This window comes from Manis javanica, chromosome 12, assembly GCF_040802235.1.
Source record: "Manis javanica isolate MJ-LG chromosome 12, MJ_LKY, whole genome shotgun sequence".
Taxonomy (NCBI): domain Eukaryota; kingdom Metazoa; phylum Chordata; class Mammalia; order Pholidota; family Manidae; genus Manis; species Manis javanica.
This window is the reverse complement of record NC_133167.1, coordinates 20,665,975-20,679,443: the sequence shown is the minus strand read 5'-3', so window position 1 is coordinate 20,679,443 and position 13,469 is coordinate 20,665,975. Positions and strand designations below refer to the sequence as shown.

The window sequence follows — 13,469 nt, the reverse complement described above, 5'->3', positions numbered from 1 at the left end:
AATGCTAGCTCCCTCTATACCTAGAGTCATCTTAAGCAAGTTACTTAGCATTTCCAAGCCTCTCTTTCTTTACCAATATAATGGACTTAATAATATTTTCTTTATCATTAGATTTCTGTAAGGACTATATGGAATTGTCCATGTCAGGTACTAAATCTAGTATCCAGCATGTTGAAAAGGTTCAATGAATTTTGAATATTATTACTGGAAAGATAATATGCCTTCTAAGTGTGATAAAATAATCCTGGTGAATAGCTCTAATATAATACCTATTTATCTCACATACTAAATTTATGTAAATATTCCATCTGAATTTATGTAAACCATACGCTGTTGCTTCTACTTGCCTCCAAATTCCCTCATAGTTTGCTACTGAAATTCTTTAATAAAAGTATTAGAATTAGATTGCTGACATATTTTCACTTTAAGGAAACTTCACTCTAAAATATGCAGTATAAAAATTAAGAGAATACCTTGTGCTGTATTTAGCTCCCTTATGTAACAAAACTTTAGTTTGAGAGAATTCTGAGTCTTAAATGAGAGTAAAAGAACCTAAATCATCTTTGAAATGGAGATATTTATTTTTACTTCAACTCTAAAATGTTTTCTGTTCATTAGTGTCACAATTTTAAAGCATAAATGTATATTATTATATTTTAGGTAATAATTTAGCATAATTATAATACAAGTTACATATTTAAAGTATAATACAAATTTTAAAATATAAATTACCCATTATACATGTATGTCTGTGTATATGTGTGTGCATATATATATATTATATAGCCATAAATCTTGAAGCCTGTGCTTTTTAGTATTTTTCACAAATAATTCACTTGAAAAAGAAAGTTGCATTGCTTATTTTCATTTTCATCTTCTCAAAATGATTTGTTAATCCCAGACATAAGGAGACTAGCAGGGCATTTGATGACCTCTGCATATCAAGTAGGTAGAGAATTAGGTTTTACTTCCTTATTTTAAAATTTATAAACGAATCATTGGCATGTCTTAATTTTTTACTGTAATTGTTTCCTAAGCAGACAGGAGTTAGTTCATGTTTAATGACTGATACCTAAAACAAAGTGAGTCTTTTGAATTACAATTGACACAAAACTGTGTATTACACTGCTTAAAAACTATGACAGCTTGTGATGGGCAGTGACTGTAATGGGGTGTGCAGGGAGAGACTTGGTGAAGGGGGGAGCCTAGTAAACAAATGTTCTTCATGTAATTGTAGATTAATGATAACAAAATTTTAAAAAAGCTATGACAGCTTGAAATAAAACTTTGATATTCTCTCTCTCCCTCTCTCTCTTTCGCCCCCTCCCTCCCTCCCTCTTTCAGGTCGAGTTTTAGCTCAAGCGAGTGGCAATGGAGTTATCCATTTGTTGGATCTTAAATCAGGGCAGATTCACAAACTGATGGGCCATGAGAGTGAGGCTCACACAGTAGTATTTTCTCACAATGGAGAGAATCTGTTTTCCGGAGGCTCTGACGGCACCATTCGAACGTGGTCTTGACTGTCAGCATATCCCACTGCGGAGGGCATTCCCTTTAAAGCTGGAAAATGTCTCATGTAGACCCAAACCAGTAAATATCTGGTTAAATATGCCAGCAGATAACATTTATAATTTGCTTTAGAACATCCTTTGCACGTATCTGTTAATGTCCCTACCATTACCAATAAAAAAAAAAAAAAACTTTCTGCCAGTTTATTTGTGTCTGGGTCTTTTTCTTTCTCATTTGATAAGAATTTAGAGACAGAGCATCTTCACCAGGGGTTTGAAAGAAACAGCTTTACAATGACGCCTAATGACAGACTAGATGAATTACAGGAGATTGATTTTGAATGTTAGAGTACTAACTGCAGAAGAAGGGGGCTACTTTGAAAAAATCAAATATAATCTGCAGGAAGACCTGAAGTTTAATCATGTGGCACAGGGAAGGTCTTTCTGCAAATCAAAGGGTCAAATAGAATCGGGGAACATATATTTTCACAGATTCTCTTGACAATGATTATGCCTTATCTATTAATAATTGAGGCTGCAGATCGCTTAAATCTAAATGCAAGGTTCTTCTGGAACTTTCATCTCTGCAGCACATTCAAGAATGCATTAGGTGTAATTACACTGGTGTTTATTTTTTATTTTAATTTTAATGCAAATAAATATCTCGCACGTAAAATGCCTTACCCCCTCCTAATGCACGCATCCACTGTATAAAGTGCGACTGCTTAGAGAACAGTGTAGCCTGCTCTAAAGCAGCAGCTAGGGATTTGTACCGAGCTGGGCTTCAGAAGCCAGTTGTTGGCGCTGTCCATGGTGCTGAGGAATTCCGGGCTGCCGGCAGAATGAGCTCCAAACCAGCAGTCTGCAAACTACTCCGAGTGATGCAGAAACCTAGCTAAAGTTCTTCCTTTCCTTCACGTCCGCGGTTAGTATTTTCTGGTGTGTAAGAGGGAATTCAAGCAACACATTGTGGATGATGCTGATGGTATTGCCGGTGGAGCGGGCTTTAAGCTACAGCATACTGTTGCTGTTTGTGATCCTCAGAGCCTAACCAAATCACCTCTACTGCCGTATCAAACACTGTGTAAGTGAACTCACGTGAGGAGGAGGCGTAATCAGCCGGTAAATTTCATAGAAGAATCTGGGAATAATGCTAAAAATAAGTTCAACATGATTCTGCCATGGGGTCTGGATTTCTACACGACCAGCATTGCTTCTTGCTTTGAATTCTGAAGACAGGTCCAAAGCATATTTCTTATGTATGTCTGCTGTGTTTCTCTCTGGAAGGGTGGGAGACTGCTACTTGACTGTGTTTTGAAATGGGAGGTAGAAGGAATGGATTTCCTTTCATTCATGCCTGAAAATGTATTCTTTGGATAATTAAAGAGGAACTGCTTTTCTAAAACATACCTGATCTTTTAATTCATATTTTCTATGACCCCACCACCACCACCATTAACCTCCAGAGTGATTAGGTAAGTGTATCTTATGACATGAGTTATGTTTGTTTTCTCAAAGAAATAGATGCAGTCATTTTAAATCATATGTAGCAATATGGGGAGGGGGGAAAGTTTAGCAGGGAAGCGATCCTCAGTTTAGCAATGTTTGCTTACTCATTTTAAATCTTCAGATAAACATTTGATTTCTCTGATGTTTCTTCTTTTAAATAAATAGTATCTTAAAACTGCACTAAAGCAGCTCAATTATGAAGAGAAAAAATTTTTAAATGCCCTAAAAACTTTGTTATATTACAAAGTAAACCTTGTTTTCTCCATGTAGATTAGAAAATGTATTTTGTGTAATCAAAGCATGTTTAATGTTTATATGAAGTGAATATTATGCCCCTATTTTTACCTGCAAGTGTACATTTACCATAACCTGACACATTAATGCCTACCTGTAGCTTGTAAAGAGATAATTTTCTGTCTATGTCCTTTTAAAGCAGAATGATATGTGTATTTTATATGGCTTATCTTGCATGTTTTGACAGATACTATTGGAATACTATAAGGAAGCACAATAGCTCCTTTTTCTTCCAATACAAACTTTCTAAATGTGTCATAGCTCTATAAATGCCTTACTTAGTAAAATATATTTATACTTCTTCAGAAGCTTCTGTTATGTTTGTGGCTTCTGTAGTAATTTAAGAGAAGAAAATGCTTTGTCAAAGAGAACTTCCAGCTCAAGTGAAATTATAGATTTGCATTTTTTTGTTCTGTCATGACTCATTATTTTTGACATATTTAAAAATAAATCTATTTATTTTATCATTACCTACCCAAAAGGAATGCTAAAATCAAAGATATTTTTCCCTTAAGGAGTGTATGAATATACTACCTTCCATTTTACTATTACTGTAATTTGCATATCTAGCATAAAATGTGAATGTAAGAGTTCATGAAGCGTCCTAATGCCATCTTTATCTTTTTCTAAAATTATCTATATGTGTTAGACTGAAAAGAGATGGTTTATCATTGCTCTTTTTTAATCTGAAAATAAACAAATGAATAATATTCATAAATAATCTGAAAATGTCCTATATACAACCTTAGGGATGTTGGCATAAAGCCAAACTTAAATACACAAATGAACTATTTGACAACACTTTTATTACTTCTTAAAGTCAGTTTCTCCAGAGCATTCGTATGAGTTAGTCACTCTAAACATTTAAGAGCCCACTATCAATCCTCCATATCAACCCAAGAGTCAATGCCACCAAATTAATAAGATGTATTTCTATGAATGGCAACACAATATTACTATTTTAGAAAAATTCAATAAACAGTTTTCTACACTGGCATTTTTGTGCATAATGACTAAATGTAAATATCTTTGGCATGTCAAGAGAGGTATGTTTTCAAAATTATGTGAATGGTATTTATCTTATATTGAAGTAACTAACTCAAATTATTATACAAATGATAAACTTAAGTTGCTGTAAAAAAAAAATTCAGATACATCTTCCCTGCCCACTAGGAGCTTACTTCCTGAGTAAAATAAAAATGTGGACAGTAAAACAAATAAGTTTATTTTTAACAAATCCTTTTCAATATATGACATACTCATTATTTATTATTTAAATTTTTCTTTCTCTTATTCACTGTGGAATATTTGTGCTATTTTTTCTTCTTAGCTATGTTTCAAAATCCAGATTCATGTTCACTGAAATAAGTAACCTATATTGAGACCACTGTTTCCAATTATGGGCATAAAGAAGTAGGAAAGCCTGTATACTAGCTCCATCCCAGTTATAATTTATATTTAACCTTTGCTCTCTTCCCTTTCTTTTAGAAGTAGAAATTTTTCTCACTAATCTCCTGAGTTTTCATCCAGATGACTCTAACCTATATACATTCTGTCACTGACTAGTCCAGTTTAAAGAATAATGCATTCAAATATTCTTGAGCCATTTGTAAGTAACTACTTGGAATCACCTTTTGAGGCTCAGTAAAACCACTCCCTACAATTTAGGCAAAACTGGACATTTGAAATTTGAAAGGCAAATACAAGCTGAAGGTGCATAAATGAAATAACTCCATAAAGGGCAAATTTTAATGTCTTATTGCCAAGAATCAACTCTCCAAACTTCATAATGAAGTGTAGATTGTTGCATGAACTTAGTCTGAGGTCTCAGTATCTTCCAAAGAGATTACAAATAAACAGATTAAGAGCATGGGCTTACGTGAATCTATATTTTCTTTATTTTATGTCAAATTATTCTTTTTAAATATTTATTTTCAGCCTATCCCCCTTGTATTCCCATGGAAGGAGCTGAGTGTATGTAATATTAGGAACACATCCAGAAGCCTTTGAGGAGGGGGATGGCTCTTCATATTCATGAAGCTTGCATACTTCTGTTGGTCATCCTTGGATTGGTCACCTCTGCTGCCATCAGTCATGAAGACTATCCTGCTGATGAAGGTGACCAGACCTCCAGTAATGACAACCTGATTTTTGATGACTATCGAGGGAAGGGGTGTGTGGATGACAGCGGCTTTGTATACAAGTTGGGAGAACGATTTTTCCCAGGGCATTCCAACTGTCCATGTGTCTGTGCTCTGGATGGACCTGTGTGTGACCAGCCAGAATGCCCTAAAATTCACCCAAAATGTACTAAAGTGGAACACAATGGATGCTGTCCTGAGTGCAAAGAAGTGAAAAACTTTTGTGAATATCATGGGAAAAATTACAAAATCTTGGAGGAATTTAAGGTATGAATTACTCTCCATATTTATTGAATGCTAACTTTCATGCCACATACTTAGATTACTACATTAAAATGAAAGTTGGAGAAACACTTCTAAATTTTCCTTAAATTTACAACAATATGATTCCATTAAGCATAAGTACCACTATGGTTAACAAATAGCCGACTGATTTGTTAATTGTTATTTGTAGGGTTTCATGATAAACTTTTCCCTCAGAAGCATTTGGGGCATGCTTAACACCATTTTGTTGTTTGCCCTTATACATTGCTTTTGTGTTATTACACAATATGTATTCTGAGGGAAACAATTTTGTTTGTAGGCTGTGTGTCTATTAAGGTAATGTTTACATTTTGTGAAGTGTGTGTGTGTGTGTGTGTGTGTGTGTGTGTGTGTGAGTGTGTGTGTGTGCCTGAATTTTGAGCAATTTAACTATAGAATTATCTGTCTAGAATTAGAATTATCTGTTCAGTGTGTGGCAATGCACATGCTATGAAGACATGTTTCTGAGCTGTAGTCTTTATAGTGACAATATGCATTGGACCTACTTATTGTAGAGCATGGTCCCCATTCTGTCCTTTGCTCATTAGATTTTTTTCTTACAGGACTCTGGAGAGAACTGAGTTTTTATCCTAGTGCATCATAAAAGGTGATAAAAAAGAAAAGAGTAATATTTTCAGCCTCCACGATTTCTTAGTTTTTGTTATGCTTGTGTCATATTTTCAAGTAACTTGGAGTTCATTTTATCTCTACTTGGAGTGTCTTTTCTCCAATGGCTAGCTTTAATTAGGATGTCCTGCAAGTCAGATCTGAAACCTAGAGGTATAAATTAACATATCAAAATGTCCTCCTTAAATGTAATAGAAATTTGAGCCTTGGATTGTATGTCATACTGATGCTTGATAGAAAGGATTTCCATTTCATCTAACTAAGTTCGGTGACAAGGTGCTCAGAACTTTATAGGCAAAAGAAAATATGGCTACTTTTCAATGAGACTGTTTATGTTTGAGAGAAGAATGTTCAGGTATTAGCACTGACCCAACTTCTCCAAAGGAGTCAAATGGCGGAAGAAGTCAGTATCTGGAGAAAAGGTTTTAACTGACCATGATCAGAGTACTCTATGTATTGGCATTTCATCTTTACATTGTCTCTTCCAGGTTTATAGTTTGAACCATTTCTAATATATCCAAGAATATCCAATCATTTTAACTTTTTCTTAGGATTTAACATTTTCTTAGGATATGGGAGAAGTTCTAATGCTAATTATCACATTCAACTTTCTTATACATAAGTGTTATTCCAGACTTTTCTCTTCACAATACTTTGTTGCACAATTTAGAGAAAGGCTTGAGAGTCTAGTAAAATTAACATTATTGACACCAAATAATGGTTATACATTTATTAGTGGCATTATGATATCTAAAATATTGGATATATTTTTGACAATAGCTATTTTCACTTTTAGGGTAATGAAAGTAAATGCAAGTACTCAACACAATTTGATTCTTGATGTAGTTCTAGAATCATGTCACCCTCAATATGCATATTTATCTAGAGTAGAATGCAAAAAAGACATTCTAGGATACCCTAACTCAAGCAATAAGTATATCAGATATAATTTCTGAAATTTATATAATTTGGTAATCAATATTTAATATAAAAGAAGAGATTTGAATTTAGCCAACTCACCACTAAGCATGCTATTATAGTTTGTCTTATGTTTATTAGATTGTACTTTATTACATAGAAATGACTATTTTACCATGTCAAACAATAGATAGATACATAAGGAAAAAGTTAATAATTCCTTTACTAATTATATGTCCCTGCTGTAATCAGTATACAACCCATTGATGTGCACATCTTTTCCACCTGACTCTCTGTCATGAGATTTTAAAATGTGATTTAAAAAGAAAGAAAACAGATGCTACTTTTTCAGAAGGATTTAGTTGTAAGAGCTTTAGAGATTATCTAAGATAAATTTGAAAGAATGAAGAGCTGAGACCAAGACAATTTGTTGCTTTTTCAAAATTGTTGAATCATTTAATCTATTTCTAAATACTGCCGTTCTAACAATAAAGTCTATATAACCTCTCAAAGGACTTGGCCTCTAGAATCCTAATGATCAGGATTCAAATCCCAAATTCATCACTTGGATGCGTCAGACTTTGGAAGAAGTCCTTAAACTTCTTGAGCCACGGGGGCATTGACTATAAAATGGCCATCACAATAATTACTTCTCCTGGGAAGAGATGTTGGAAAGATTTAAAGAGATAATTTATGTGAAGTTAGCAGCCTTGCAATGACTGATCCACAACAGAATTGAATAAATGGCTGTAGCCTCCTTCTGAACTCAAATGTCCAGGGTTTATTTACTCTAGGTCCTAAATTCCTCTATGTCTTCAGCTGCATTTTATAATGGAAGCTCAACTTTAAAAGTCATTTTGAGTGAAAGAATTCCAATACCTTTGAAAAATGTTCTACCTATCTATGTGAACTATACATACCTAAGTAAAATCAGCCATAAGGTCATCTCGATTCTCTTCCAATTCAGCTTGCAAGAGTCAAGTAACTAATTTTTAAAGATGTATAGAACTTTCATATAATAATCATGGCATGTTATTAATGAAATTGTATTATGAGGTCTTTTTGCAAGTAGTATATTCATCCAATAAACATTTTTGGGGGCTGTTTAATATGCAAAATACTATAGATGTACTTAAATTGGAAAGTAAGGTATTTATAGAAGGCAAAATCACAAGGCAGGCATAAACATTGTGGAGAGAGAAGAGAGGAAAATGTAGTCTAAACTAAAGTATATGATTGTGAATCTCAAGACCAAGGGATGGTGGTGTTGGAGGCATATAAACATAATGTGAAGTTTGGTCAAACTTTTTGTTTTCTTCAGGAAGGTCAAAGTTGAGCCTGTTCTTAAGTAAAATGGATCAAGGGAGATTAAAATTCCAAAGAGGAGACTACTTCAGCAAAATCAGAGCTTGAGATAAATAAAATGTACAAAGAGCGAGGGAGATGGGAATAACAGGAAGCTGGTTCTTACTGCAATGCTATTACAATAAAGAGGATGTAAATTTGTATGTATAAATGGAGAGAGAAACTTGAATACTGGGCCAAAGTATTTAAATTCAATCTAAACAATAACAGGAAATAAAAGTCACATTGTTGTACACAGAGATGAACCTAGTCAAACATGTTTTTTTAAACAAGATTATCTTGTAGCTTAGAACATGATTACCTTGTAGCCAAGTATGCAATTGAACAGAGGTAAAGAGAAATTAATGACCTGGGAGGCAGGGCTGTTACAGAAAAGGAAGAATAAAATACCCAGCATGCCTAAGGACAAAAACATTCAGAAAAGTCTTTAGGATAAAAATCTAAATTCCTTAATATAGTCTAGATTCTGCTCATTGACCTCTCCAAGTATCATAAACTCCCAGTGACTTCTCTTCCCTGTGAACTTGTACATGCTGTTTCACACTTTCTCACCAGTGCATACATGTGTAAATCCTTCTAGACTACTTCAAAACTGTTTAAATCTCATCACAACTGGGAAGCCCTCTCTGTCCTACTGCTGTATCCTGGCTGTGTCTCACTCCCAAGCATGTCATTAAACAAGTGCAGTCATCATAGCCAGACACTGGTAAGACCTTTATGTATATTATAATGCATTTCATTCCATAATAACACTATGAGGATTACATTTTCCTTAGCCCTGTCTTACAGGTAAGAATACTGAAGCACCGAAGTGTAAGGAGCTTGTCCAACATTACACAGCTCTATAATGGAAGCACTAGAATTCAAACCGAGGCAGCCTGGCTGCAGAATTTAATCTTCACCACCTCTAGTGTCTATAGCAGTGCAGTCACATAATGCGAAGCCACATGCCCCTCGCATTAGATAATGAACCTTCGAGGTTAGGGCCAGTGTTGTTCTCTTTCTCCTCTGCTCCCAACCCGGGTACCGTCTGGACCATCTAACAGGCATTCAGTACATTTTTGGTGAATGACATAATAGGTTGGATTATAGCTGAACCTATGAAATAAAGAAGTTAGAGCTCCTTTAAAATGCTTGAGCTTCTCTCTGTTTACATATTGATCTCATCACTTTAATTTAAGGAACTCTCAAAGTTCAGAGAAAGAGTACCCTTTGGGCCCCTAAAGATAACAGCCGTTGTTCATGACGCACATATGTCCGTCCTGGTACTGTCACTTTCTCCTCCCTCCCCTCCCCTAACCAAGGCTCATCTCAGAGTCTATCTCCATCCCAGCATTACAATGACCACCCAGAGTTTTAGCTGTGCTGTCTCACTCCATACAGTTATAAAACATATGTCCCGACTGATCAGCAAATTAAAATGTAAATTGATTCACATGTGTCATTTAATGGGAAGAATAATGTAATTTACAAAGGTTGAGTAGGTTGGGATGTTTTTTACACATTTACTGAGGCAAGGTTTGAAAATGTATTTCTCTTCTTTGAAAATGCTCAATTTTCTAGTATTCTGGTAATACTGTATTAAAACAAAGGTCACTGTATAGTAGGTTCTCTCATCTTTCTTTTATGTATACCCAGAAAAATGACACTGGGACCTACTTTTTAAGAAATAAGGAGTATAAATAATAAATTACAATCTCATTTCCTGCAAAAAAGTTGATTAGAAGTGTAAGCTCTATCAGCTTCATTTCTGTGTTTAACTATCTCATGCTGAGTTTCCCAAAGGGAGAAATAATTTCTTATTTTGCTCAGTATTTTTATAACTCTCACTCAGCTGGAATTAGCCTTTTTGGATTTTTTTAGACCTTAAAACTTGTACTGATTTAGTTTTAGGTCAGACACTGAAGGTTATACTACATGCAGCTGAAAGAGATCTTATTTCAGCTTTTGCATAGCATGTCTTATTTTAAAAGGATTCTGCAGTCAACACCTAATGTCTAATTCAGAATTTGGATTTACCCCAAATCCACCTCCTCTGTAAGCACTGACCTTTGTGTTTTTCTCACTATGGGCCAGATAATTTATCAGATTTATAATTTTTATTTTTTTAAATATAAGTTTTTTCATGCTACTCATTATGTATATATGTTGTAGCTTTAAAAACAACATGTTTCCACGTCGTAGTAAACTGCCTAGTTTTTACCCTGAATTCTGTATTTAATAATCAAATCTTGAGGAAAAGAAGTAAAAAGAACAGAAAACTAATCACTTAGAGTGTTTTGCCAAATCATCATACCCATAAAAAAAGTCTATGCTAATTAAGGTTTAGAACTGACTTGATCTTCAGTGGGTACATTCATAAGAAGACAGGTTTTCTAGATTTCTCATTAAATCTGGGCCCCCATCATTAATGTCCAATATTGTAACATTAAATCTGTAAAAGTAAATAGAAAGGATTTTTGACTTTAGGTCTGGAAGATTTGTATGACAACTGTTTGCTTTAATATGGAGAAAGAATGGAAGACAACATGTTCTGCAAACTGATGACCAAATACATGAAAGAATAGGAAAAAATGGAGGCTGTAAAAAACGTCTCAATTGAGGGAATAGTTAAGGCCTTGCAAAAACACAATTCACTGCACCCCCACCACCCACCTGCCATTGCATCAGTGTCTATGAAAAGCAGAAACTGATGTTTGCAATAAGCAAAAAAGTATAGAATACATCTTTGCCAAGGTGTGAAGGTTGTGTTGATTTCAGTAACAGAGAAATGGGTAGATTTTTGAGAATATGGTTGAGTTTTTTAAAGATATTTTTCCAAGATGGGGTTTTTAAGTTCTCAACAAATGGTTAATGGAGTCACCAAAGGCATTTGTAAGACTACATCCAAAGAAAAGTTCTAGAAAACAAAATTTCATACAACAGAGATAATTGAGGATCTTTGAGAGGTTAAGAAGACTAATTCCACAACTGTTGACTCTGCAAAATAGATTTTCTGTTTGACAGAGCATGTTGTGGATTTTAATATTAAAATTGCCTTTGAGAGAATTCATGAATGGCTTCTCCTTTCAAGTTGCTACAAAATAACAGAAATGAAGTAATTTAATCAGTAATGACCTGTTGCTCATCTGAGGCTCAGTCCCAGCATGTCGGACAAACAGGCTCAAAGTGAATATTCTCCCTGGGGAATTTCCATCTTTGAAAATAACTAGGGAATTTCTACATAACTTGTATAATCTCTGACCAGTTTCAGATATTAGAAAAGAAGTCTGTTAAAATTTAAATTTGTGAAAAGTTCCTCTCACCCTTGCTCATTACCTTTATATTGTGCTCAATTGGCTTTTTAAAAATTTTCACAATACTATGCTACATCTAAGGAAGTAGATAAGATTTTTTGAATAATTTTTTCAAGAGCTCCAGTCATAACTGGGAATGAACCTCTTCAGTTAACATTTTCTAAAATGAAGGAGTAGAATTGTAAGAATAAGTGGCTTCCAAGTTAACCCCTGAAAGGGTGAAACAGTCTGTTTCCCATCAGAAAAGTGTCTCACTTCAAATTTTAAGAAAATCGATAGTCAGCAAGCCCTTTGGTTGGTTACATGCAGGAATAGTTTCTCACGCTCACCCACTGATACTTACTGTTCTCATTCATATTGCAAGATGCTGCTATTAATGGTCATAACTGTGTGATAAGTATGAACAGAAAGATTTGTGAGTGGGCTTCTGTGCTCTGTGCATATGGGGCATTTGGTGTTCACTTTGCAGCCCCACCCGAGATTTGCAGAGCTTGTCACTCTTCGTGACCACCTCAGACTTGAGGTCAGACAACCGCTGATCACAGACATTGCTGTCCATTCCTTATTGACTGAACTCTGCAGGAGTGGGAGAAGATGAAACGAAGAGTGACCTGGCCGCCTACCTCCCAAATTTAACTCCAGTTGTACAACATGTTGGATATGTTAGACGTTTGCCTATTTTCGATTGTGGTTTTACTCACGAAAATAGATAATTGGGCAGTGGTATGATATTAACCAGGATAGTTTTTCTATTTCCTATATCTTATTTCATAACTCAGGTCTACATATCTTACGTAAATTGTGTAGATTATTCTAAAATATTTGTATATAATCTAAATTGAAATTGCTCCATACATGTATTGGGGGAGGTGTGTGTGTGTGTGTGTGTGTGTGTGTGTGTGTGTGTGTGTGTGTGTGTGTGTGTGTGTGTAATTTAAAGGAGCAGGAACATTTTACCTATAAGAAAAATCTTAAAGAAAATCTATTAGGTGAATCTTCCATTTTTACTCCTCCTTATTCACGTTGACCCTATTTTTGTTTAGGTTTGTTTCCTTACAGCTTGATTTAGACATCAGGCAGTGTGTTTTATGAAGAACAGCCCAAGAAAAACATACTGGTTTATTATTTTTTTAGTGGTATTTTGCCAAGTTTTCAAAAAATAGCTTGAAACAAATAACTATGAGGCACTTTGAAGTGATCAGTGGGTTGGTTTATCCAGTTGATCTTTTTCAAACAGCCATTTTTAATTGGGGACTGGCTTATGTTAGAGTCTGTACTTTAGACTTTTATCATTACTACTGATTAGCATCAGTGATTTCACTCTCAACACACCTCCAGTGTTGACTTCCTTGCCTCTAGCCTGCTGTTTAGCAAGCATATCACAATAAAGCCACCATGAAAAGAGTGAATATAGTGCTGAGGTGTCAAGAAAATCATTCATCTCCTGAAAAAGTTGTCAGATTATATTATTTTATGGCTGTATAAAATTGTCTAAAATGAATTTAAAA

The 13,469-nt window shown here is 34.7% G+C and overlaps 2 protein-coding genes across 3 annotated transcripts in view; both read left to right on the top strand.

The window, feature by feature from the left end:
• Positions 1 to 1,705, top strand: part of SPAG16 (sperm associated antigen 16) — a 981,678-nt gene extending 979,973 nt beyond the window's left edge. The window contains exon 16 of one of the 2 annotated variants that reach the window (XM_073218142.1): positions 1,345 to 1,705. In XM_073218142.1, the coding sequence (XP_073074243.1) occupies positions 1,345 to 1,520 (176 nt within the window). In that variant the 3' untranslated portion in view covers positions 1,521 to 1,705. The remainder of the gene's footprint in view (positions 1 to 1,344) is intronic. The other variant, XM_073218143.1, reaches the window with a different exon arrangement.
• Positions 1,706 to 2,320: 615 nt separating this feature from the next.
• VWC2L (von Willebrand factor C domain containing 2 like) overlaps positions 2,321 to 13,469 on the top strand; it is a 142,347-nt gene continuing 131,198 nt past the window's right edge. Inside the window, exons 1-2 of the mRNA XM_073217755.1 lie at positions 2,321 to 2,983; positions 5,250 to 5,719. Coding sequence (XP_073073856.1) covers positions 5,330 to 5,719 — 390 coding nt within the window. The 5' untranslated portion in view covers positions 2,321 to 2,983; positions 5,250 to 5,329. The remainder of the gene's footprint in view (positions 2,984 to 5,249; positions 5,720 to 13,469) is intronic.